Raw genomic sequence first — 27,442 nt, 5'->3', positions numbered from 1 at the left:
CCAGTCTCCCAGCACCTCCCTCTGAGCAACAAATGCCAGCCACACAGCCTCAGTCACTGTTAACTCTTCCTGTGGGAACACTGCCAGCAATTTCAGCAATATTAACACTGGGAATAATAACATGATTTAGAGGACTTGTTAAATTTTAATAATACCACTATGTCGTGGTTTGAGCCCACGAGGAAAACACACGAGTCACAACTCCCAATTTGGTGCATTTGGCTGCTGAATAGGATATTAATGTTTTTCTTTGTCCAGCACTATTAAACGAGCAATGAAGCCAACAGAAAAATGAAGAGTAATGACTTACATTCTTGCTGTTCAGTGCCTGCTTATAACCACACTGCCTTATTGCCCACTAAGCTTTCTGCTGGAGTCCATCAGGTGGATGAAGTAAACAAGCAATTCTTTCAGCATTTGGCGCTTAGTAGGTCAGAGGTTCATTTAGCTAAGAGGCAGAGGAAAATAAAACTGTCCAATTGAAATAGTAGCATACAATCATTCAGGTTATTGGTTAGAAGGCAGAAGCCTGCTCTCCCGAATAACTTCAGCATAATCAAGTCCAAGTTTGACATTGGTAAGTCAGGAGTTTGCCCAATTGACTCTTACAGGAGCCAGGACAGGACAGGACGATGCAAAGGCCAATTTCTGCCCCACTTTCAGAACAGGACTCCAGATCAACCATCTTCTTCAGCACTGCAGGCATTTCTTTCATATCTTCAAGCACGCCCATGATAAAAGAAATGTGTAACTCCCAACAGAAACACAGCAGTCCACAGAAATTGAGACGTTGTGTTCCTGAATCCTCATTTATCTTCAGTTAATTATGAGGGCGGGAAAGAAAGCAGGAATGAAACACACACAACTTGGGGAAAACTAATTCTACTGCTGAGGTGGATCTGCTCAGACAGTTCCAAAGTTGAAACCCCCAAACTACTGAATTTTCACTTTTCCTTCAAAAAAAGAAAACATTTACTGTGGTGGAAGTCAAAGTCTCCTTTCATTTGCTTTTCCCCAAACATTCATGTCAGCAGAATTTTGTTCCTGTGCAAGCCCATGGCATAGAGATGCTGTTGTAAATACTCAGGTGCAAATAAACAATCACGTCAAAGTATTTATGATTTAGGAGCATGGTGAAATACAAGTTAGAGTAGAGGTTTGTTATTCATAGATCATAGAAAATCCACAGGTTGAAACACATTTGTAAGAAACACATATAAAGCAAGTTCCACTTGAAGATCGTTTGGAAGCTACAACACTTAGACTGTATTCCAAATTTAAGATTCCTACAGACACTAGAGCTGGATGGATGCTTTACATCAGTCATATGGCACTAGATACAGGTATCTTCAGCACACACAGTTCATCTGACACATCTGACACCACCAGCAAGAAATTTTAAATGTTTTCCAGAGCCATACTACAAGCCAATGTCAGTGGGTTTTACTAGAATAAAATAACTTTTGACAGGCTTTTGACACTCTTTTACTGAATTACCATTGAACAACAACATTGACCAGCCACTAACAAAGCAGATACCGTAGGGCCTGTAACTTTAGTTCTCCTACTTGCAGTGCAAAGTGACCTGCCTGGTTTGTGAGGGAAAGGCTGTAGACATTGTCTGTTTGGACCTTAGTAAATAATTCAACACTGTCTCCCACAGCATTCTTCTGGGGGAAAAAAAAAAAAAAAAAAAAGGTTGCTCATGGCCTGGATAGGTGTATTCTTCACTGGGTTAAAAACTGACTGGATAGCAGAGCCCAAAGAGTGGTGGTAAATGGTATCACATCTAGTTGGCGACCGGTCACTAGTGGTGTCATCCAGGGCTCAGTATTAGGTACAATGTTGTTTAATATCTTCATTGACAATGGGGATGAGAGGATTGAGCGTACCCTCAGTAAATTTGCAGATGACACCAAGTTCGCTGGGAGTGTTGATCTGCTGAAGGATAGGAAGGCTCTGCAGAGGGATCTTGACAGGCTGGATCTGTGGGCTGTGGCCAATGGTACGATGTCCAACAAGGCAAAGTGCTGGGTCCTGCACTCGAGCCACAACAACCCCATGCAACCCATGGGGAATAGTGACTGGAAAGCTGCTTGGCAGAAAAGGACCGAGGGGTGCTGATTGACAGCCAGCTGAACACGAGCCTGCAGTGTGCCCAGGAAGGCCAATAGCACACCCTGGCCTGTATGAGAAATAGTGTGGCCAGCAGGACTAAGGAAGTGATCATCCCCCTGTACTTGGCACTGGTGAGGCTGCACCTCTGTTCAGTTCTGTGCCCCTCACCATAAGAGAGATAATGAGTTGCTGGAGCAGACCCAGAGAGGGGCAATGAAGCTGGTGAAGGGTCTGGAGCAGAAGTCTGTGAGAAATGGCTGAAGGAGGGGTTGTTTAGTCTGAAGAGAAGGCTCAGGGGGGACCTTATCACTCTCTACACCTATCTGAAATGAGATGGAGCAAGGAGGTGGCCGGTCTCTTCTCCCAAGTAAGAAGCGATAAGATAAGAAGAAACAGCCTCAAGCTGCACCAGAAAAGGTTTAGATTAGATATTAGGAAAAATTTCTTCACCAAAAAGGTAGTCAAGCTTTGGAACAGGCTTCCCAGGGAAGTGGTGAAATCACCATCCCTGGAACTGTTCAAAAGCCATGTAGACAAGGCCCTTAGTGACATGGTTTACTTGGCAGTGCTGGAGTAATGGTTGGACTTGGTGATATTAAAGGTCTTTTCCAACTTAGTTGATTCTATGACTCAGACCCACTTTGTTTAATAGGAAGGCACAATAAGTTTAAATACACAATACAAAAATATTTTACCAACACAGAATTAACTTATGTGAATCTAGAAGGGTTCAGTTTTCCTTCTGAGGAGAGGGAAGTCCTTTTTTCACCATGAACTGAAAACCAAGTCCAGTTTAATACCCCATCAGTTTCCCTCATTTCTCCAGAACAGAACTTCCTAGGCAATCTTTTTTTTATTATTTTTAACACAAAGACTACTACTGAATACAGTTTCAGAGGAAAACTAAGAGGAAAGCAGCCAAGGGTTTCTTCAGACTGATTTCTTTTTCCTTCCCTCCCAGAAAACACAGACTATTTTATAAGATATAAGAAATGCAAGATCAGCCATAGACCATATGATTTAATAATTCAGATTGAGCAGATTAGCAGATCTTAGTGACAATTTAAAGTAAACACAGTTGAAGATGAAGGTAAAAAATTAAGTACACCAATGCAAGAATGGTAAGAAGCTTTTAGCAGCTTTAATACACTGTATTATTTCAAATAAAGTAAATTGAATTCTGATACCCTAACTATAAATTAAACATATCAGTTTCTTAAAACTGATTATTTTATATGCCTGGCATCATATTTTCCTTTACTTCCTCTTTCATAAAGTAACTAAAGAGTAATCCCTATATTCTGTACTAGTTACAGCCAAGGTTACAGTTGGATGCATTGGGCTGCTCTCATCAGTACCTTTCTCAGAGATCAGTGGCTTCTCACATCTGTTGTTGTAATAGCACATCTATTTTGATCACTCCCTGATTAGAAGGATTTGAGTTTAGAAAGCAGTGCTATTGAAAGTGTTTGAACTATCTATCATCTTGATAAAAACTAAGGCAGGGAGCAATCACCATGTATTCACACCAGAGACCTGAACGGAAACTAATTTATGATATCATATGTATAGGAGAAAGAAAGACAGTTGGGAAGCCCCTAAGGGGCCAGGATGTCTTAGCCCTGCTCAGCCTGAGCAGCATGTCTGACTGCTGCTTTAGATGCATGCATGTATTCCCTGGTTAGAGGGTTATGATAGGTAGGGCCGCAGCCTAAATGAAATCCTGCTGATTTCACTGAAGTCAGAATCCCCTCACTAGGGACAGTTTCATGTAGGTCAATAAACTAACAAGGTTCAGATCCAGGCCTCTCTGCCTCCCCTCTTTGCTCTTTTTATAAGTAACCAGCAATAGTTCAGAAGGAAAAGAGTTTTCATTATTTCTTGCAGGATCTTTCAAACAGCCTCTGTCCCAAGCTCAGAATGTTCCAGTCAACATTTCCCTGCCCCATTAAGTGTCTTGTGTTGGTCTGCACTTTTTCTTGGAGAAACCTCAAAAACACTCTCATCAAAACATTACTAAGCTATACTGTAATACTGCCTAAAGAGGGGAGTGGAGGGAAAAGATGCATAAGCAAATGCATGTTCTGGTTGTAGATGCTACAAAATATTACAACTGTGCCAAGAAGTTGTCCGACTATATATTTCAGGTTTCAAAACCAGAGACCTAAACACAGCAGCTTCATTATGCTCATAGTTATTTTTTTTAAAACCCTGTTTTAATGTAGGAAGGTTGCATAGAAGGCAACTGAAAACAAAACTCAGCAACGCAAGTCCCTCAAGATTTGAGTTCCATAAACCTACAAATAAGGATGCAGCCATAGCATTATCATATAAAACAGCCTTGCTCCGATGACCACCCTGTGTTAACAGAAACCGCTCAATGAAACAGTGCCATGTCTTTCAAACACAGAAGCTGAAGCTTCCAAAGAAAAGCAGCATTTCAATGTGTGACTGCAGCAGACTGCTTCCAGTTATTACTTTACTACTGCTTTCTAGAAGAACAATACCTTAATTGTTGTGACTTCCATCAGTGTCACAGTGCAACCTAAATTTCGTCCAATAATAGTAAAGACTGTGGAAGACGCTTCTAGAACTTTCCACTCTTGGGATACTACATTGTTTTTCAGGGTGGTGTTACACACCATAGCTTGCTTAATTCAAAATAAATGTGTAATCTGCTTTTCTGCAGTCAGGGACAGTTCTTCAATTGCAGCTTCAGCAACAGATAATGCAGACTAGGAATTATATATCCAGTGGCAGGGGAGGAAGGCATATCCTGTATTCCTCACATTTTATTAACATTCATGCCTCTGAAGTTACAGCATGACACTTTGCTAAGATCCAAGCTAGCAATTTAACTTAGAACATCTCTCATGCTTTTGACATGCATACCACATGTCGCAAAATGCTGCAGTTCCTACTACATCATTATGAAGAGCATGACAGTCAAGTTGATTGCGGTCGCAGGCTGCAAGTTCAATGCTTGGAAGCACCCCAATTATATTATTTCAAAGGCTGTGTGCTGCTGATGTGGCAAAACTGCAATGTCTTTCAACCCTACATACACAGCACTACAACATTCTAATAATCTGCTGACTCAGGCATGAATCCCATTGCATGCTGATGGCCTATACTGGTAACATGACTTTTTAACACTGTCTGGGGAATTCAGCATGGATTCAGGCAGGTTGGACAAGGCTTTGAGCAACCTGGTCTAGTGGAAGGTGCCCCTGCCTGTGGCAGGGTGTTTGGAACTGGATGGTCTTTAAGGACCCTTCCAACCCAAACCATTTTATGATTTTATGACTACCTTTCTTCCTCTTCCCCTTCCAAAATTACACAATAAAATCCTACACTTGTTATACAAGATTGCTACAAATGTTGCAATGTTTACTTCTAAGAAAACAATAATTCTATCTAAAGATACAAGGTGATTTTGGAGATCAGTGCAGTGTTCATGGCATGTACAAAGCACCTTGAAGGAACTTTGTCACTTAATAGCTCTGCATGAGGAGGACAGCTACAGACTAAGTATTGACTACATAAAGTTTCTGTAAAAAGAACAAAATTTGATCAAAATTTTGCTCCACCCTAGAGATTTACTTCAGATAAGATGTCAGTACTTCCCTACCTCCCTCTCCTTCCCCCCCTTAACCCCAAACAGCTCTATGGCCTAAAAGTATTTTTTTTTTCTGATAGGAAAAACACCATAGTCTCAATTCACTAAACATAATCATAGGCCTATTCCTAACTTCCAGGGTACTCAGTGACAGTAAGCCTTTTTGATCCCATGGAGAAAGCTGCAGAGCTAACAGTTTTGACAGCTTCCTAAAAACAGTCTTTAATACACAGTATCTTCACCCTTACCTCAAAGACATTTGCAAGCTTGAAAGAAATATTTATATCATTTCACATGTTGACACTGTGGATTGTAACAGCAAGACAGCAAGACTTCCAGCTGCTCCTAGAAAAGGCTTTATACTAATTCAGAGGTGAAGGCATATCCGTTTGTCTCCTCTGGACCTCTGTAAGCAGCTCTATCTAATTCCAGGGCAAGTGGAGCAGCTTGTGGTTTCCCGGAAACATACAATTGTAAGAAGATTCACAGACGGAGTTAGGCTAAATGTTTGCTATTGTGACCTGTGATGCAACATAAAAGAATGGTTGTTGTTGCCTAAACTTTAATGGAGTTAATCCTTCCAAATGCTGACAAGTTACTGCCTCAGGCCATTTAAAATCACATTTCTAATGCAATAATCCTATCTGCATTATGATGAGTTGGGATGAAATGATTAGGTGCCAGAGTTTTTGCACAGTGAATTAAGTCACCATACAGACTGGCTGTGCTTGTTCACAAATTAAAGGCCGGGATGGAAATGAAATTCCGTTATTCTGCCACTTGCTAAGCTTTGAGGAAGGGTTCATTACTGTCCTGTCTCTACTGGGAATGTCTAAAGTAGCTACAAGCCAACAGGAACCTGTTTTTCACTAGATCAGCTTCAGGGCTTTCATCATTATCAATAATTATTAGTCAAGTCTGTGACTACTGAACACTTCTGAAATAGAAAAGCTAATTCAACAATATGCAAGCAAAAAAAAAAAAAAAGAGCATTTATGAAAAAGGAAAACAAAACTGTACCCTGAATGCAAGTCCTTTCTTTCCCTGTTCACAGATACACTGTTCTAATCCAGAATTTACCCAATTCTTATATTAAGAAGCACAGACTTTTTACCTGGTGGATAGTCCAGAATATAAACCACCTAGCAACATCAGTGCTATCCATCTCTAGGATTTAAAATTGTACCCTTACTTCCTGACACAACAACATGCCCAAGCAGCTATTCACGTCTACACATTCAAATTACCTCTTGGTTTAAGGGCTATATTCAGGATTTTTGGAATCCCATACTAACAAGTCTATAATTGCCAGCTTGAGACTATTCTTATTAGCATTCAACTGATTATTTACACACAATGTAATTTGATACACATAAATATAGCAACTCTTCAATTAACCTTAATGATCTTTCTTTGTCAGATGCCTGCAAGGTTAGTGTTCCATTGAAGCCAGAGGATATCACAGGTTTGAACTTGAGGCAACCAGATTTTACACAAATTCTGATAAACAGGGAGTATGATACCATTAACTTCTATGCTAGAAGTTTATCTGATGCCGTTCTGAAAATAGAGTCTAAGAAAAAGCTAAATTTTTTAAAAATCAATATAAGTAATTTGACACAGTCCTTACCATCATGCACGTCTGACACTGTAATAAAAACCCCATAAACAAGGGTCACCAAATGCTCTATGATAATCTGTTACAAACTGCAATGTGCAACTACAACAATCACCTGTGCTAGTCATTTCCTGTAAGCATGCTTCACAGAGGGGTTACAATAAGCTTTAATTCTCACAAAACAACCTCTTGTATGCACATAATTGCTGTACATCATTAAGTCACCTCTATCACAAGAAGGGAAAAAGAAACAAGCTTTTAGCATTTTTCTTTTCGGAATTGATAGGGAACCTGGCATTTGAAATGGGTAAAATAAAGTAACACAACTATATTTATATATGCCTCACCTTTGTCCCTCAAAAAAAAAAGAAAAAAAAAAATCCCAAGTTTTCATCCTGTCCACATGTAGGAGAGAATGCTTGCATTTAAAACTGAAAGCTCAACACTAACAATGCGCCAGTCAGAAGCTGTTTGCTCTAGGTTAAGTAGGCCTTTTTCTGTACCAAATGAAAAGCTTCACTACATAGCTTCCCGCATAAAGCCTGGTCTGTTTATGCAGCAACTAAGTATACTACTAAACTATGGGTATACACAAACCTTTACATGATTGCGCACTGGAGAAAATGTCAATGTAGGTTCACATTTAGGTAGGTTAGCACAGACTCCAATATCTGCTACTAGATACATGTCAAAACATAGATACCCCCATATTCTGCTTGTTCTACAACACACAATACCCTAGGTTACATGCATTTCTAAAAACAGTGCAAACGCAAAACAGGTGCCACAGACTATATTTGTAACCCTAATGAAATGTCTAGGCTTCAGCAGCACCAACAAAAATCATGTAATTATCTACATCTGGCTGATGAGAAGGTGACAAATGTGTTTTAAATGCTCCATTTAATTGTTCTAATAAAGGCATTATCACTGATTAGCTGTGTCCTACTGGGCACCACAGCCTTGAGTTGTAAGATGCTTTGCAAGTTCTGAGGAAATACCTAGAACTACAAATGTGACCCGCTCCTTCTTCCACTGAACTCAGAGGCAGAATCAATTCTACCCCCAAAAAAACTCTGTTCCTGTAGCAGAAATCAAGAGCAGACCTCACAGGACCCTGAAAAAGTCCAGTTACATTAACACAGCATGGTAGACTCCAGCCTCAACCCAAACCAAGGTATGTTTTCCCAACACATAAACAGGTTTCCACATTCTTGCAAGAAAACCATGTACATCTCTCCTCAGAGGGCAACCCCATAGCATTACTGTGGCACACACCTGCAAAAAGCAGCTCACAGGCCCTGACTGAGCTGGCAAAGCTCACACCAACATCCTGCTTTCCTCTAAGCAGACACTGATAACACTATCCCATGGATGCCTGCAAAACCAAACTTGCAAGACCAGCACAACATACCTGGTCTAAAGAAGTCAGTGGCACTAGACGTGATACTTGTATCCTGTATCACCTAGACAGAAGCCTCCCTGTGCTAGGCAATATCTGCTGAAGCCAGAAATCACAAGCCCAGGAAGTTCTTAACAGTTGTAAATAAGCCAGAAAGGATGAAAGAAAGGGATGCTCCTGCAAATAATCACAGTCAGGTAGCACCTATCCACAGAAGGGAACTGTGTGCAGGAAGCTGGGGTACCTCAACAGGATTGAGCCTGCAAGTACTATTAAGCACAGCAAATAGGGCAGAAGGTCACCATAGCCCATAAAGACCACTTTACTTGTACCTCCTTCCTTCCCACTAAATGCATGCATTGGATAGTAATGGCTTCATAAGTGGCTCTCCTACACAACTGGAAGGTTTGGAAAGGAGGTGTAAGAAGGAAAAAAAGAACATAAGTAAGAGGGCTAAAAACAAAGAAGTACGGCTTAATACTGCCATGGATAAGGATTGACCTGTATGACACCATTGGCTAAATCATGTGAACAGAACAAATAACAACAGCATTTATAACAAGGGTAACACCTCAGGAAGGGCAATTACCACTATTACAATAAGACAAGCCTGTACAAATCTTTACATGACTGCAAAATCTGTCAGTTTCTATTTAAAACTGAGAGGGATACAAAGCCTTGATGGTTATGCTTTATCCTCCTTCCACACCCAGTCTCAGTTATTCCAATGGCTCCCATATCTGTACCAGTAAATACTCACCTATACCTGCAGCTGGTAATCACTGCCAAATCACACAGCCTGAGATTTGTGAGGAATTTGGTACAGGGCCATTTTCCAGGGAACCAACCATGTATTAGTATGGTTAAACTGACTATTAATTTTGATGGTTCCACCTTTCCATGAAAATTCAGTTAAGCCAGCTCTTGAGGCAAGGTAACGACCAGCCCGTGAGTCTTTTGTTTAAGAGAGCACCAACTCCCTCTCAAACAGCACAAATAAACAGTGGAGAATACAACACAAGAGCAATACCAGGGACCCTTTCTCAGTTGGCTCTTTTCCAAGATACCTCTTTATCGTAACCATTAATGAAAACTCTCTGAAGTGGGAGAGTAAATATTATCATTTGATAGTACCTGGACTCAACAGGGCAAACGAAATTGCATTGTATTACATTCCAGGAGCTGCAGACCCATTCATAATACAATGCTCACAGGGTTGCTATGGAGGAACCCAATGCTTACTATTTTGGTAGCACAGGGTCAGCCAAGGGCTGCTGGTCACTCCTTGAGGGCTGTTACCCTTAATCTTTATATGCACAATAAACAGTGAAAACCAAAAACAATGCCAAACAAACCTAAGGAATTTCAAAGTATGCCTTTGGAGGTACCAGATTCCTCAACAGAGACAGAAAGCAGACTTACAACTCTATCCATGATCAGTCAGCTTTAAAACCTGAGACCAGATTTCAGAAATGCTTACATGCTCTTTTGGCACAAGATTATTCAATCCAATACTTGGGGTCCAACAGCTTCAAGTTTTTTATTTATAAATAAATGAATAAAATCTAGCGCTTCTCTAAAAGAGAAACATTACCAAGTTGTCCTCGTGTTAATGATATCCAGGAGAGCTGGGTTCAATGCCATGGTACACCAAAGCCTTCCTGGGTGACCTTTGGCTCACACAGCATTTCAATGCCTCATCTGAACCCAGAGCTACAGGAAGGTCTCTCCTGCACCTGGCCCCGCAACAGAAGTACAAACCACGGGCATCAGACTGTACATACCACTAAGTTAGATGCCAAGTCTCAGGACATTTTGTAAATCCACCTCGTATGGATCAAAGACAGCAAGAGGGGGAAGGACTAATGATTCCCATGTGGCATTCCCACCCTAGCTTGCCCTTCACTGGGAAGAAGTAGTACACAAGAAATGACAACATAAAACCACGGTCACTGCAATGAAAGAGGGAGACAAGGGGCAGAGCAAGCTTGAGGAACTGTCGCAAATGCCCCTCAAAGCCTGGGGGCCCTCTGGAGACAGAGGCACCCTGCTCCATATGAAGCAGGAGGAAGGGACAGGAAAAGGGACCAAGACCAAGGCAGCGAGAACCCAAGTAAACCCGACGATCCTCAGCGGTGGCACCGGCAGAGGAGAGCCGAACTGGCCGGCAGCCCCACCGCCTGTGGGGGTCCACTCCCATCGCTCCCGGGCGGCACAGGGATCCACCCCAGCGCTGCGCCCTGCCCCGGCCCCTTGCTCACCTTGCTGCTGATGGGCCCGGGGATGAGAAGCTTCAGCGCCTGCCTCTTCAGCTCCGCCAGGCGGGCGTTGCAGTGCTCGCACCAGACGCCGCGGTCCGAGCCCGGAGAGGAGCCGCCACCACTGCCGGAACCCGGCGAGCCGGTGCCGAAGCCCGGCGAGCCGCCCAGCGAGCCGGGGGAGCTGGTGCCGATGCCGGGCGAGGCGGGTCCTGGCGAGCCGGTGAAGGAACCTGGCGAAGAGGTGCCGGAGCCGGGGGACGGGGTGCCGGAGGAGCCCAAGGCAGAGCCGGCTCCCTCCGGCGCCGGGCGACTCCCAGACCGGGACTCCTCGTACGCCTTCCGGTACCAGCTCTCGGGAGAGAAGGGGGCGGCGGACTTGGTGGGGGAGCAGGGGTCGGTCACCTGGAGCGGGAGAAGGAGCAGCGGGTCAGGCAGGGAGGCCCGGCGGCGACGGCAAGTTTCGCTCGGACGCTCTGCGGCCGAGGCGGCCCCCGCGCCTCGCCCTTTCCCCGCCGCCCCGCACCGCGGAAGTTGAGCGGGGCCGGGGGGAGCCGACAGAGGGCGGCGCCGGTAACCGCCGGGCGAGGGGCGCAGGAGCCCCGGCAGGGTGGCGGCCACCGCTCCGAGCCGCCTCTCCGTCCATAACTTACCCCGTATTTTCTGCTCCGCGCCGTGACCGCGAGCCTCTCCTTATTTCCAGCCACTGAATTCATGGTGGCTTCGCAGCGCGGCGGGAGAATTTCCCACAGGTTTCCCAGTCCGCATCCGAAGGGAATAGCCGGTCCCGGGCAGTTCCCGGCGGAGCGGGCAGGCAGCTCCCTCCGCCGCCGCCGGCGAGATCGCTCGGCCCCAAAACACTGTCAGTTGTCGGGAAAACGCTCGAGGCTGGGGTTTTCTCCTGGTCGGTTTTTCCTCATTGTCTTCCCTCTCATTCCCTTACAACCCTTGTTTTTGCAGAAGCAGCAGCATCCCGAGCAGGAGCGTTCCCCCAGCAGGCAGCACAGGTCTCCGCAAGCTAGGCGAAGCATCCAGGGTAGCTCTGGGAAGGTGAAAGTGGGAGCCGCGCTCTCCCTAGCAGAGGCGCTTTCTGCCTCTGCTACGGCAGCAACTTGTTTCCTCCACCAAGGTTTGTAACTGAGTTAAAAGAAATCCTCCAAAAATATCGGGATCCAGGCTCTGGGAGGAGCCTCCGCGTCCCTTGCAGCCAATATCCTCCTGCCCATTTGTGCCTGACAGTTTTGCAAGGGAAGGGAGGGAAGGAAAGGAAGGGAAGACCCAGGCGGCGGAGCCCCGTGCGCTGCCCGGTCAGCGGCGGAGCTGCAAGGCCGGCGGCGAGCAGAGTGCGAGAGCCCCTCCGCAGGTCTGCGCGGTGCCGCGCCTGCCGGGAGGGTCCATCTTATTTTGCAGTATTTCTTGATTGACGTCTGTGATTTCCCCCCTCTTCTTGCAAAGGGTGAGGGAACCTTGTTGCTTCCACCGCAGTTATTGGTTAGTTGCCTCTATTCAGGGCTTTAATGCACATGATTTCACAAGCGTTCCCAATAGTCCCTAAATACCTAGGAAAAAAAAGCAAGCTGTATTTATGACAGCCACTGGCATCTCTTTTCATGTTGTAATTTTACGTGTATTAATCTAACTTGCAGTCAAGGGCATAAGAAATTGATCTCTTAACAATGAAATTCTACAGACAGTCCCTATTAATCTTTCGCTTCTAATTATGATTTCTTTTTGCGGGTCATGTGTATCTGGTTACATACCCTTTTTTATTTCAAATCCTGCACAATCATTTCTAATAAATCTTCCTCCTCAAAACAAGTTGCCCATTTTCTCAGAGATGAATGCAATAAAGAGCTAAATGCCAGATCCTCTGATAGGGTCATAACATGGATGGGTTGATGCAATTGCAAGGGCAGAACACACAGGGGTCCTGCATCCACCTTTCCAACCTCCTATTGTTACTTCCATATAAATGCATCCTTCCAGCATTCCTAATGTACCTCGGCTGTAACAGCCGCAAGGAAACAAAACCAGCCCACTGCACCACCGAGCAAGGAATCCCCCAGTGCTTCTCTGTTTTCACAGATACCCTGCCAGTAGTAACGACGTGTAAGATACTCCGCTGTGTTTCAACTTCACCAGGTTATCATCCTTAGAGTGGAACAGCCATTCCTTATCTGGTTAAGAAAGCTTTCGCCTAAAGCTGACACAAGTGATGCCACTCAAGATAGCCAGGCTGCACCAGCAGTGCCTTATGCGTTTATAGAGGTGCCTCCAAAAAGCTGATCCAACAGGCAAACAAAGGAGATGCACCCCTCCTCCTACTGCACGTGAATGGGCTTCAGGGGAACCTGCACGCAGAGCTCCCGTGGTTTGCTCTGTAGACAGACGTGATGGGGATGCCAAGGTAGTGCAGGAGGACGCCGTGCAAGCCCTCAGCAGGGCAGAGCAGGTATGCTCCGGAGGCAGCCACGCACCGCTTACATCACGGTGTGTAACTGCTCCGTTTTCCGGGCTCAGCGATTCCGGTGGCGAACTAGCAGATTTGCTTTGTTTTCCAGCAGACCTTTAATTCTGAAGCTGCTGGCTATGCCCGCCTAACCACACCTGCTCTGCCAGTGATCATCATCCTGCGTGCGACGGCATGCCCACCACCTCAGCAGAGGATGGATAGGTGTCCCACGGGCAAAGGGGAGCAGCTCGCTCGGCGCGCCGGCAACTCCCAACCCGCACACGGGGACGGGGCGGCCGAGCCCCACCAGCACGGCGGCCTCCGCCTCCCCACAGCCCCCGGGGGCCAGGACGGGCGAGCGGCGGGGCGGGGCGGGACGCGCGGCCCCACGGCATTGGCGGGCGGCGGGCGCCCTCTGCCGGCGGCGCGCGGTGCCTGCCGCGGGGACGGTTGGGCGGTGGCGCCCGTTAGTGCCCGTTGGTTGGGCGGGCGCGGCGGTGCCGTGCGGGGAGGTGCGGGGAAGGAGGCGGCCGCCGCTCCCCCGGCCGCGCTCTGGTGCAGTGGGAGAGCAGCCAGCCCCACCGGGACACGGGGTCCCTCCTTCAGAGAAATGGCCGCCGATCCTGGCGCGGGGATCGGGCTCCTCCGGGCACGGCTGCAGAGGGCTGTCAAAGCGTGCCTTCTTCCAGGGCTGAAGTCCTCCTGGGGTTTTTAGGGTTGCAGATGTTTCCTCCCCGCCAGGGCACGGTAACACAGTTCCTCTGCCCAACTGCTCCTAGGGGCATCAGATCCTGCTGTTTTGCTGATGTATGCCATGCTCCCCCAGGGAGCTGGGGCTGTGGTGCTATCAGCCAGCTCCTGCCCTCCTGGCATCACTTCCCTTCATTCCTGCCTCCTGCCCGGCTGGGTGAGGGCTCCAGGAGCAGCCTGCATGAGCTGGGTTCATACCCAGGGCTTCGGGAGGCACTGGCTGCCTGGGTGTCTGCCAGCAGCATGGCAGGGAGAGGTGATGTCTGGCAAAGGGGCACTGGAGCAGATGGAGTAACCCTGTGGGGAAAAAAAAAATGGACCCCATCTACATGACAGGATCCTGAGGAGGATATCCATGGCTTTCTCAGTCCTCGCCTGGTGGCAAAGTCCTTACCTGATGGAGAAGTAGAGTCATGTCTGGTGAAAAGGAAGAACACCTCCAGTCAGGAAATCAGGACCTCAGGATGTGGTGAAATTGTCGTGTAAGCCTGAAGAGTCTCAGTAGCAAATTTCCATTTGCTCTCCTGTCAGGTTTGAGGGAACTGGTAAGAACGTGGCACTGAAAGAACTCCTCTTGGAACCTGCAGCCTTTCAGGACTTCACTGGCCAAGCCTGGCCTATGGCTCTATTGCTATTGGATCCTGCCCTGTGTCAGTATTTACTAATGGTTTGGGACATTCAAGAAAGGATTTATTGAATTGTGAAAATTTTTGGAAGCTGAGATATTTCAAATTCTCCAGTTTGAGGATTTTGGTGCTAAAATCTTTCCAGTTCTTGCTATTTTGTGGTGGCCAAAGTAAAGGGTGCTGTAATATCACTCCAGCAAGAACCTCTGCTAAGAACCCTTCCCCTCTGAGAAGCATGGAGAACAGCTTTCTCCCTCTCTTTAGGCTCCCCTGTGTGGAAGTTGATAAGGTTTCCTTTCACAGCCCCTCTGCCTCAGGTGTCACTAAGGAAAGATGATTAGTTAGCAGAATCACCCACACACCTCAGCTGCCTCTCCATTTCAAGTTTACATATTTCTTCTGTTATTGTAACTGGTAGTAATGGGAATCTGCCTTAACCTTAGCCCTTGCAAATCCCTTCTGCTAGCAGTTCAGAAGTTAGACTAATTACTATTCTTAATTCCAGACAGAACTGAAAAAATTGGGGCTGTTCAGGCTATATAAGTGGACAGGAGCCAAAGCCTTGGATGCAGGCTTAAGTATCGGAGGTTCAAGCAAAAGCTGGTCTCAAAGCATTGAGGATAGAATTTGCTCTTGACCTAGGTATTGCACCTCTGTGGACTGTTGTGACCTGTCTTTTAGCTAGTATCCAAACTTCCAGTTTCTCCATCACACCCCAGTGTGTCTGTGGTAGTGCACTATCACTATGCTGCTTCCAGTGGACTTCTGAGTTTATCTCAGCGTGGGTGCAATTAAATCTGACCCAGAGGTTCAGCTTCATCACTCAAACCTGAGATGCTGGCACAAGCCCAGTTCTACCCATAAACCACAGTTTGAGAGCTGGAAATATTGGTTTCATCAAAGAAGTCCTTTGAGGTATTCACATTTATAATAAATCTCAGGATAAAAAAGGTGACAGCGACTGTAACTTGAAGAGTCATCACTGCCTGCACAGAAGCTTTGTTTCCAAGTTTGGTGCTAATAAGTCTCAGTATCGGGTCTTACTTACAATTTTAAAAAGCTTCCTTGGGGAGATTTGAAATGCATGACAGCTCCGATACTTGCTTAAAGCTGCATATTAATGAGCTGGAGTCCATTGGGAGACAGGGAGGAAATTGAAAGCGTTTGTAGTAATGGTGACAAAGAATTAATTGTAAAGATAGAAACAGCTAATTATTAAGAGCTACAAACAGAATCACCAGAACTTTCCCAGTTTGATGTATTTCTTCTCTAAAACCACTCCAGTTCTTGTTCTTACCCCTTTGGCTAAGCATAGGATCATTTCAGCACAAAGCTCTAACGCACCTCAAGTCCCTTGTCCTTTTGTACAGCCCACACAGCAGCAGAAGCACACAGATCCACAGCCCAAGTATTCTGCAGGATTTAGGAATCCATGCAGTATGGGAGGAGTTTAGCTGTATAAACCACATTTGCATTTCTGATGTTGTAGGTAATGCTCCTTCTGTAGTATTGGGATATATTGTGCTTCTGGAGCATGTTTTTCTACTCGCTCTTGACAATTGTTGAGTATGATATCACAGAGAATTAAGACTGGGCATTTCCTCCGTGTGAGCTGGCTTCTGAGGTGTTTGCTGTAGCACAATTTCTATATCAATCCCCAGATTTACCTTGTGTGTGAGCCTTAAAAAAGACTGACACTGGAAAAGTGTACTTCTCATGCACTGCTGTAATTCCCACTCCTGGGTGGTGTAACACAGACATGGAACTCTCTGGTGGTCCACACTACAGCTTCTACTTCTTCCTGTTACTAGCAGATCTGCATTGGTACACTCTACACCTTTTACTACTCCAAGCAACAGCAGAGTTTTACTGTCATCCTGACAGGGGTATGTCTCCCTGTTTGCTTATTGTAGCCCTTCCACCTCAGGGCCGTTGCGCAGGTGTTTAGCCTGTACTTTCCTTGCTTCACGAAGAGCCTCCTCGAGACTCACTGTAATAAAAAAGGAAGCCATTTGTGTTCAAATTTAGACAAAGAGTCTCATTCTGTAGCAAACCAGTTGCCTTTGAATCTTGCCCTTGCCCAGTACCAAAAGCAATCTACTTTCCATGAAGGGCCGTCTGTTTGGATTTATTTTGGATGAAAGATTTTTCTATATCTCAAATGTAAAATATTTCATAGATTTTCTAGAAACTGCTTTCATAGTTTCCATCCCACAGCACTGCCTACTTTCATAAATCTTTATGTTCTCTGTAAAAATCAATGCCGACTTATTAATACAATATTGATATGTGTTTTGTAAGTAATACAGGATGCGGTGTCATGCACATACATATACTCACAGAGCAGGGTTGCATGGAGAAGTTTACAGTCATTTTATGCAGTGGGATACATTTCAATGACAAGCCTGCACACAGCCAATTTCAGTTAAGCTCATGCATTCAAACACTGTAATTTTACAGAATCCCATTTTCTGTAACTCCGGCACAATAAGCATTCATTGCAATGCCAGACAACCATTTTGAAAATGGAAGAAAGGGAGAGTACCTGTGAGTCCCAAAGCACCAAGCCCCAGCAATGCAGATTTTAAACAGAACAGCAACAGAGCAAGGAAACATTGGAGTATCAACAGCTGATCACAGGCTTTAAAGGAGAAAAATGCGAGCTGCTGCTGAGGTCTAGAAACCTTGTGTGCCTCTGTGGGCACGTGGAAAATCCACTGACTGCTTGCTGTGAAAGGCTTGGTGGAGCCACATCCAGGGTGATGCTACAGCAGCATGCGGCACCTGTAGGATTGTGGCAGAAGCCCCCATTGACAGTGTCTGCTGACTGCCATGGCCAGCACAGCCATGCTGAGGGAGCCTGTGGCAGCCAGAACTGCTAGGACCTGGCTCTGGCATACTGCTGGCCATTCTCCCCACATGCAGTGACACTGGCTAGAGATATTAGAGGGCAAAGGAGCCCTTATAAACATTCTTCAAAGACTCTCATAACTACCTCAGGGACTGAGGAAAAACGTGTCTTCCAGAAGAATTATTCTCAGTAATCTTCTTTGGATAGAAGAGGGGAGAAGATGGTATTGATGGTATTAACAAATAACAGCATTAACAGGCGGAATATAGGCCAGCATGTGCCAAAGTTAGAAAACAGGCAAAGTGGCTCCCGGAGGGCAGCAAGCACAAGGCCCATGTGCATGCCTGATTCAGCCTAGGAGGCAGGGACACAGGCAAGCAGTGCAGATGGCATGGAGGGGGGTAAGCGGAGGTAACATAGCAAAGTGAACAGGCAGTCTTGAGAAACAAACAGTGAAGCATTTATATCATCACATTTTTATGCTGCAGTCTGTCTTGTTACAGGAGTAATTTATAGCAGTACAGATCAACAGCAGAGCTGGCATCACAGGCACTAGTCTGTCATAGTCTTGAATGTGTAAATGCCTCAGATGAAACACTATATAAAAGGCAGAAGGCATTTCTTTTCTGCCCCTCAGCTCACCTGAGGTGAACTAATCCAACTCAGTGCTCAAACAACAGAGAATTACGTTCATTATAGCCTATGTCAGATGTCTCACCCTAGTATGTTCCTGAGATTTTTGTAATGGTAGGCATTGCAGATATGTGAGCATCTGTTTCATCTGAAACCCTTTTTCAATTCCTTTTCAAACCTTTCGTACATTTCTTTTACCACCAAGTGTAGGGTTAAAAGTGAACCTTACAGCATGCAGATTTCCAAAAATTTTAGTTACCTTGTTCTCTTTGCTGTACATCATTCCATGCTGGTTATATTCTTTATGAAGCAACTGCAGAGGGCTGATGGCTAGCTTATCTGCATGCCATTTCCCTCACACCTTTCTGTTATCTGCCTCTAGTTTGTCACTGCTTTGAAAGACACAGTTTGTTCCCCATATCCCTCCTTTCATCAGCTCGCTGGCAGCTGGGGAGGCAGAGCCATGGCTAGACCTCACACCTCCTGAGGATGCAGGTCAGTGGCCAAGAAAAGTATAGAGGTGCTCTATTTGCCCTTCTCTGTCCATCACAATGAGTTTTCCCCTGGCTTATTTGTGCTCTCCTGCTATGGCTACATAAGTAACCCATTGGGGGAATCCAGGAGGATTCATGACTGGACCCAGATGACGGCGGGTTTTGAGTCTGCCCGTCAGGGGCTGTTCAGACTTGGTAGCACAGCTCTGGAGTGCTCACAGAGCAGGGCATGAGTAAGGCATATCTGTTCCTCAGAGGGACACCACAAGGCCAGTGCCATGGGTGAGCATGGTTAGCTGTGCACAGGAACTTCTTTCAGGTTTAAACAGATAAGCAGCCTTATCACTTAGCACAGAAGTTGGTGTGTGGGAGATGACTCCAACAGCCTGCCTGTGTGCCCAGGCAGGCTTGGGTAAAGGTCGGCTGCACAGTTTCAGAGCAGGCTTGCTCTCAGCTTTAGGAAAGTCTCCGTCTGTCCCCTCAAGCTGTGCTCTGCCCCTGGAAGCAACACAAGCATGAGGCAGCTGTGCTCAGCAGCATGTCCCCGCCTGCTGCCTTAATGATGTGGCTCATTTCTGAACCATAACTATTCTGTCAAACACCATGACAGAAGGAAAACAATCCCATACCTTGGCAGCTAGCAACACAAACACAGTTTCAGAGGTGGGCTGGCAGCAGTTGATGGACATTTCTTCCTACTGATGGAAAGCTTTGGCAGAGTGGAATGCACTACCTGTGTTACCAAGTTCAGCAGAACTGGGTCTTCTATTCTTTAGAGAGAGCTTGTCTGCTTGTTAATGTTTTACAAATCTAACATAAATGGAAGTTTAGATGGTTATTTTTTTGGATTTAAAGCTCATTTTACTGGTTACACCCATTGAGCTTGTACCCGTGTGAGCAGGTGCAAGTTGAACTGGAGAGAGCCAGCTTTATTTGGTAGCAATGTTCAGACATAAAGCTGCATCAGTTTGACAAAGCCAATTTAACATAACAGCCTGTTGTGGCTTAACCCCAGCCAGCAAGTAAGCACTACACAGTCACCCACTCACTCCCCCTGCTCCCAGCAGGAAGGGGGAAGAGAATTGGAAGGGTAAAAGTGAGAAAACTTGTGGGTCGAGATAACAGTTTAATAATTTAAATATAATGACAGTAATAATAATTTATAATGAAAAGGAAAATAACAGCGAGAAATAAAACACAAAGACAAGTGATGCAAATTAAAACAATTGCTCACCACCAACCGACCGATGCCCAGCCAGTCCCTGAGCAGCAGTTCCCCCCACCAACCTTCCCCCAGTTTTTATTGCTGAGCATGGTGTTATCTGGTATGGGATATCCCTGTGGCCAGTTGGGGTCAGCTGTCCTGGCTATGTCCCCTCCCAGCTTCTTGTGCACCCTCAGCCTACTCGCTGGTGGGGTGGGGTGAGGAGCAGAAAGGGCTTGACTCTGTGTGAGCACTGCTCACACTAACTAAACCAGCCCTGTATTATAAACACTGCTTTCAGCACAAATCCAAAACACAACCCCATACCAGCTGCTATGAAGAAAATTAACCCTACCCCAGCCAAAACCAGCACATAGCCATAACTGCACTGCAGAAAGATGAATACTTTACTAACAACTGCACTGGTGGTGGAGGTTAGCTCTCTTAGTCTGCCCCACTGCTCCTCACTGCCTCTTTCCCAGAGGTTTCCCTCTCTTCAGATCCACCAGGATGTCTCTCTATGCATAGACAGGGCTTCAGAGTGTTTATAATTGCCTACATTTTAATTAGGTTGCTTATCCTAGCTCATATTAAAGAAATGTTCGCCCATGTAATTAGCCTTATTGAGCATTTTAACCAGCGCTAGCCTCACCACTGTATTCATTGCGTGGTATCTGATCTGCAATGATGCAATTACATCAATTTGCAGTAATGAATTTGGTCCAAATCTCCTAGAACAGACAAGGTGGGAGTCTGGAAAGTGGCTGATGCTGTAGGAGAGTCACACTGCCATTCTGTGACGAAGGAGTTCTGGACAGCAGTCATGTATTCGATATGAAAATGCTGTGTGCTGCAGTGACAGCTGAGGCTGGTCCCATCTGAAAGTACGGACCACTATTCTGGGATGAACGTTGCTAGGTGAGGGCACTTGTTAATAATTTTAACGTTTACTGAGAAGCCTTGGGTGCCAGTATTTTCACACACTTACTTGTCCAATGAGACTGCAAACTGAAACAGGCCACTCGTCCAAAAGAGCTGGAATCTGTGCTCTGGAGCTGCCCAGTCTCTGTGTTTGTGAATGTGTATGGGATGCCATGCCACACTGCTGGGGGCAGCTGGAGCTTCATTATTCACTAACAGGAACAGAATGGGGCTGAGGCAGCAGCCTGAGGACAGGATGCCTTTTGGATCCCAAAGGCTCCAGTGATTTTGTATTGATCTGTGTTCTTGTTGGCGGTGGAAGTCTGGTGCTTGCTCCAGTATTATTTACACTTTAGTCTATGACAACTGTGTCTTTGGTAGGTGGAAGAGATACTGCAAGCCTGGGAGGCGTGTTCTTTTAAGGTTGTTTATATACAAATAAATAAACAAACCAGTAGCAGTGAGTGGAAGATCTCAGAAGAAATGGAGTGTTTCTGTAGCATGCTGGGCCTGCTTAAAATTGAAAGGAAGATTGTAGTAATTCTGACCTTTTTTCTAGGAAAAGCTGCACTCTCCCTCAGGGTGGTGATGAGACTTGATGTAAGGATCACCCTCTAGAGAGGAATGTATGTAAGGTTGTATCCTTCAGAGTATCTTCGTCTTACTTGGGCTTCAATCTGAAGTATTTATCACAGAGAAAACATTTTCATTGCTAAAAAGTGTGGAGAAAGCTCCAGAGGGACCAGAAAGAGTATTGCTAACATTTCTAAACTGTCTTATTACATGCCACACAGCTGTGAAGTTGCATTCAGAAAACATGTATGGAGATACATCCTCTCCTGTTAGACAGCCACTCTTCCCACTTGTGGAGGCCGATGTCTTGTGGAAGTGATTCTCAGGATTACTTGGAAAGCAAAGGTCTTTGGCTCACAAATACAGCTGACTGACTTACCTTTTTTTCTGTGCATGTTAGGTTTGTCCAGTCATTCACATTCTTTCACATGCTTGACTGGAACAAATTTTCTTAGACTTTAAAGGAAGGTTGTAACCTTTCAAGGAAGTGTTTTAGGAATCTACTCAGACACTAGCTAATCAGTAGGGGGTCCCTATGAGTTGACAAGTCTTTGTTGAATGAGTCTGACAAACTAGGAAGAAAGAATTGCTACATATAGTTCAAGTCAATCTGAAAAAGAATGGACAGCTAGGGCCATATGGCAACTTCAGAATTACTAATTGCCATGCAAATAACAATAAAATTAAGGCTACAAGCTTGTAGGCTTCTTCAGGGGAAGGTCCTGCTGACATTCAGGACTTAGGCAAAGGATGAGTAGGTATGTTTCTTTGTGCAACTCTGTGTTTACCATCTTCTGTGTTGAAAGAAAAACACACATATCTCCTCCTAAGATGAACTGTTTACTACAAAGGCTACCTACCTGCCTAGACACCTGTTGCTCTTTTTGTTTATAGCACACTAATGAAAAGAAACTGGTGTTAATTAGGCATTAGAGTTGTTTTCAGACTTACTAAGGAGATATTAAAACTTTAAAAAGTGAAACAAGAAATCCTTCTAGATAATTACCTACAGCTAGTTATTTTACATGTCTCATCAGCATTACCAGTAAGGGTTCTGTAAGCCAGTCTGGAACACTGGACAATTCACATTTCTTTGAGCAAACAGGCCAAGGAGGTGTTTTTTAATGGATTACATAAATGAAGTTAGTTTGCTAACTGCACCCAGCATCTTGTATATTCAAGATTCCTCTCCAAGCTTTAGATACATGGAATACTGATAACAGCAGTTCTTAAAACTCAAGCTCTTGTCTTGATAAATAAGGATAACTTGCAGACAGACTAATCCTGAAATTCTTCTGCATGCCTTCTTCAAGCAGGCTTTTAAACAGTGTCTGCATTTTCTTATTCATGATACGTGCCAAATGCTTGGTGCCAGGATGTGGCATCTTAATGAGGCTTGTTTGCTGGCGCACTTTGACATCACATTTGTTGCAAGAAAGGGCCCCGGCTACCTTCTCAGGCCCGACTTCTTTTTAGGGTCTTGAAGATGTCAGTAAGGGGAATAAATACAAAGAACCTGTCTTAACAATCTCTGCTTGCAAGGAAATAACTTCATTTGACCCATGGACTAGATTGGCAATCACAGACCATGCAGGAAAGTGGAACATGTAGCCCAAATTAATGAGTAATTGAAGGACTGTTCTGCAAAAGGAAACCATTTCTAATCTGTGAGTGTAGCAATGCATGGCCGATCTACAGATTTCTGTAACTAGCAGGCATCCAAAATATACTGTTGATGCCACCAGCACCCCTGCAGAATAAAGCATTCTGTTCAGAAGGAGGAAGATGGTAGTCAGAGTATGCTCTTGCATATGAACTTTTGATCCATCCAAGTACTGCTGAAGGCACAGCTTGTACCCTGAACTTTCAGTGTAGGAAATAATAATCTCCTTTGGATGCATCAGTGTGAGGACAAGTAGGAGAAGATGAGAGAGCAGTTTGGCGCTGTTGGCTCCCTAATGGCATGTGTCTTGCACATTCCAGGAATCAAGATAGGCAAAGAGAACTTTAAGGAAGTACTAAGGGGTGCAGGTTTTAAAGCAATATGGGAGAGACAGAGAGATCTACACAATTCCATGAAATTGGATAGGTTGACCGCGTTCCCCTCGTTTGCCTCTGGTACAGCTTTTGTCTCCAGTAAACTGCTTTAGCAAGGCACAGACTTTACAACAACCCATTAGATTAGGCTCAAGCTGAACAATTTTTGGTTCCTGTAATTTGTAATTTGGACACACTGATGTTGGTTAGAGATACAACAACTGAATAGGTACTGTTCCTCTATTCCATAATACACAGGTCCCTTCAGCAGCAGCTTTATTCTGCATTTGATGGTACAGATGTTAATGGGCCAGAGAGTACTTACTTGTACAAATCATACTCTGCACATGTAGCTCAGTTATACAGCGTTTTCAAAGAGACCAATTTCTTCTCAACATGGTTGCCAAGTAGGCCACTATATGGGGACATAATGAGTTGACTTTAGATTTGTATGAAAACAGAGTCTATGATGGAAACATAAAAATCTGTACACTTGTATAAGGTACATCCCCTCACTGCGAGAGTCAAGGATGATGAAAAACACTGTACTGTCTCTGTGAGAGGGACACTTAGTGGACAGTGAAGCTGGTCCCTTATGGAATGTTGTAGTAGACTAATGATGTTATCAGTAACATGAAGCTTGTAATGAATGTGGAGAGTTTATCTTATTTTTACAATCCGGAATGAGAGGAGTGTGACTCCACAACCTAACCTGTCATTAATGTCATTGATTTGGTATAGTTCGTGTTTCTATTGCCAGTGCAGGGGCAGTATGAAAGCTGGGGACTGCTGAGAGACCATGGGAGTCTGCTGGGGCAGCTGTAGTGGGGCTGTAAGGGGAACAGAGCAGGGCTTTCTCCCCAGCTGGGGAACAGCGATGGTCTGTAAGTGCTGCAGTTCAGAGGAACGCTCATGGATCAGCAGGGACTGAAAGACAGCCATTTCTGAACAAATTTATTTAATCCACCAACTATCTGAAAAACGTCCTGTAAACAGAATCTTATCTGTTGTTCTTAAACAAATATTGTAAAGCTTAAAGATTTCATCAGCAGAGCAAAAGTTTAATGCAAAAGTTTTACCTTACGGTTTATATCTGGTTCAGAGCGTAACAAAAGGCAAGTGAACTTGCTAGTCTCAGCTGGGTGCACATGACTGCTGGACAAACAGTAGGTAATTCCAACAGAGAAAGGGGAAGAATGTTCCTCTGCCATTTTTATTATCCTTGTTATGAATTTTCATTGCCGAAAGGTAAGTTACAAAGTTAAATTTTAGCAGTGATGAATGCATTGTTTCTTCTCATGCTCCTTGATATACACTCATTAGCTGATGTCAAGATCTGGTTCTCAGCCAGCTGTTTGAAAGGCCAGGCAAGCTTTCTGTGTGTGTGAGGGAAGGCTCTCGTCTTTTTCCCACCATTATTTACCTGTAGTTTCTGATGGTGTACCTCATAGACCACACTGATTATAGAAACAAGAAACATATTTGAGCAGCGTTAATCAGAATTCAGCTTCCAACAGAGGACACTACAACACACATTAAATACAGTTTAGAAAGGCATGTATTTCTACATGCCAAAACTACTTACTTTCAGATTGATTTTATTATTTTTGAAGCTATTGCGAGAAGTGAGGAAGGCAGATTATTTCTTATTTCTGGTTTAAATGAAATCAAAGAGTAAGTCTGATTAAAAGCTTCTAAACCCAAGACCTTTACAAATGCAGAAATGTGACAACTCTATAAAAAAGAGATTCCAAAACCTTTGCACCAGTTTCTCATAGATGCCAGTGGGAACATATTTTTGTTTTAAAATAAAAACTGTTTGTACCATAAGCATCTCTGAAGATGGGAATACATGTACTTTTGCCTCTGAAAGGTTCTCCACTTACCATTTCTTCCTCTCTTTTCTGAATTTCCTTGAAGATACATTCCTTTTACTGAGGTTTCCATGGTTATTGATCTCTTGAAGTTGTCATATTAGCCCAGGCAACTTCTGTTTCTCTGTGTGTCTCAGTCTTTGAATGCAGGTGTTGGTTTTTCCATTTTGTAGACACCCTATTCGACAAGTTCTGGTCACTGAATTGGACTGACCTTCCATCTTGATTTGTGTATAGAGCATTTGTTCTCTGAATTTAAATCTTTTTCCTGAGCTTGCCTTTTTGCAAGCATAGAATAGTACAGAGCATGATTGACATTAGCTATCCTGGGTGTGAACTTTGTGTGTAAAAAGGTGTATGGGTCCAAAACATCTACTTGTAGGTCATTTTTTCTAATTCTGTGTTTGTACCAGGTGTGTGCAGTTTAGCATTCATCATTTGCCCTTGTGACTGTGTGTCACTATAAAGCTTTTGCTTCCCCACTGAGAAAGGGCAAGGAGTGAGCAATGATGTTCGACTTCTGCATTATCCTGACAAACCAGAACAGTCTTTCTCTGCATTGTACAGCTGTAGGCTTCCAGCTGGCATTGCCTCCTATGGGACCAGTGTTTCTGTCTATGAAGGGCTACCTAGCATGGCTTACAAAGTGGCTATGTTCTTCCACAGTGAGGAACTAGTGTCTGTGGGTATAGACCATTCTCAGAACACTGAAATGGTCCTTTCCCCCCAACACCAAGCGGTCAGGTTCTGAAATACAGATGTGACAGAGGGAGCTTACGGAGCCTGTGGGAATCCCAAGATAAAATTCTGCCATTCCACCCAAAAGAAGAGTTATCATTATTCCTCTCTGCCTGCCAGAGCTCATCCTCTCAGTGGGTATTGCTAAACTATCCCTGTCAGACAGAATGTGCCCTTGGCAATTAGCAAAGTTCATATGAAGATATTTATCTCTTACTTGTGGTTTTTTTTAAAGCTTTGCAGTGTCTGCTACTGTCCCTGATGTTCATTTACCTGTTTTAAAGAGTAAGTTCCTGGGAAAGATTCCCTACCCCAACTACTCCACTGTGTTATGCTGGGCAGGTGGTACATTTTTAAAGAGGAAAGTAGAGATCTCACCAACAAGCACATCTCGTATTATTGCCAAAAGACATTGCACGCCTTTGTGATTTGGAAGATGTTAAAAATAAAGAGTTTCAGTCCCATTTGTGAGAAAATCCAAAGGACACATTTCCACATGCCCCCTCTCTTTGTGGCCACTCAGTTCTACCCCATGGAGCCACAAGACTTCAATGAGAACATCTCAAAAGCCCAAGAGCACATTGCCATAGGAAATTTACAGGAGGAACTTCATATCAGTGTAAAGCCCATGCTTATATGCTTTCAACAGTTCCTTTTACCTCTGTTTCCAGTGCAGTTTTACAGATATTTTCAGGATATGTACTTTGGTGTGACATCATTCCTTCCTTCCTTTTGCTTGCTTGATTGCTTGCATGGAATTGGTTGAGTCAAGGGCCCTGTACTTAAGAGTTGTTTTCCCACTCCTAGTTATACAACTTCTTCAGAAAGTTCTCCGCTGCTGATCTCAACAGTTAATGGTAAAACATATTTAATTTAACTATCTCTGCAACTTTGATGAAGCTAGAGTGGGGTTTTTTTAGCTTTGTCTCTGCAATATTGAGCACAACTTCACCATGCAAATACATATTTCAACAAAGTTGTCCTTAAAGATGAACTACTGAGTTTTTCTTGGTTGTGTTACTATAAATTAAAATGAAGCTAAATTTTGGTCTTTGCTTCTAGTTTCCACCTGGACCATAACACATCCTTAGTATTCTATCACCATAAAACCTGAATTAGTGTAATGCATAAAACTTGCATAACATGCACATGTGGAAGACCTCAAATAGCTTCAAATTCTTGCCTTAAATTATCCACTCCAAAATCACACCCCTAGAAAACCTGAGAACTCCATTCTGGTTACTCACTAGGCTGGTGTCTAGCTGAAGACATGG

General features: G+C 44.5%; 1 protein-coding gene across 4 annotated transcripts in view; it reads right to left on the bottom strand.

Moving 5' to 3' along the window:
• The window catches only part of KIF26B (kinesin family member 26B), a 305,074-nt gene extending 291,482 nt beyond the window's left edge, over window positions 1–13,592 (bottom strand). For 3 of the 4 annotated variants that reach the window (XR_003993480.2, XR_003993481.2, XM_030499568.2), the window contains exons 1-2: window positions 11,669–13,592; window positions 11,019–11,420 (exon numbers count right to left, since the gene is read on the bottom strand). Coding sequence is in view for 2 of the 4 variants with exons in the window: in XM_030499568.2 (XP_030355428.1) it covers window positions 11,019–11,420; window positions 11,669–11,731 (465 nt within the window). In the remaining 2 variants the exon portion in view is untranslated. The remainder of the gene's footprint in view (window positions 1–11,018; window positions 11,421–11,668) is intronic. The other variant, XM_030499569.2, reaches the window with a different exon arrangement.
• Window positions 13,593–27,442: the final 13,850 nt, after the last annotated feature.

This window comes from Strigops habroptila, chromosome 10 (genome assembly GCF_004027225.2).
Source record: "Strigops habroptila isolate Jane chromosome 10, bStrHab1.2.pri, whole genome shotgun sequence".
Taxonomy (NCBI): Eukaryota; Metazoa; Chordata; class Aves; order Psittaciformes; family Psittacidae; genus Strigops; species Strigops habroptila.
The sequence above is the reverse complement of the archived record's forward strand: the minus strand, read 5'-3'. Positions and strand labels throughout refer to the sequence as shown.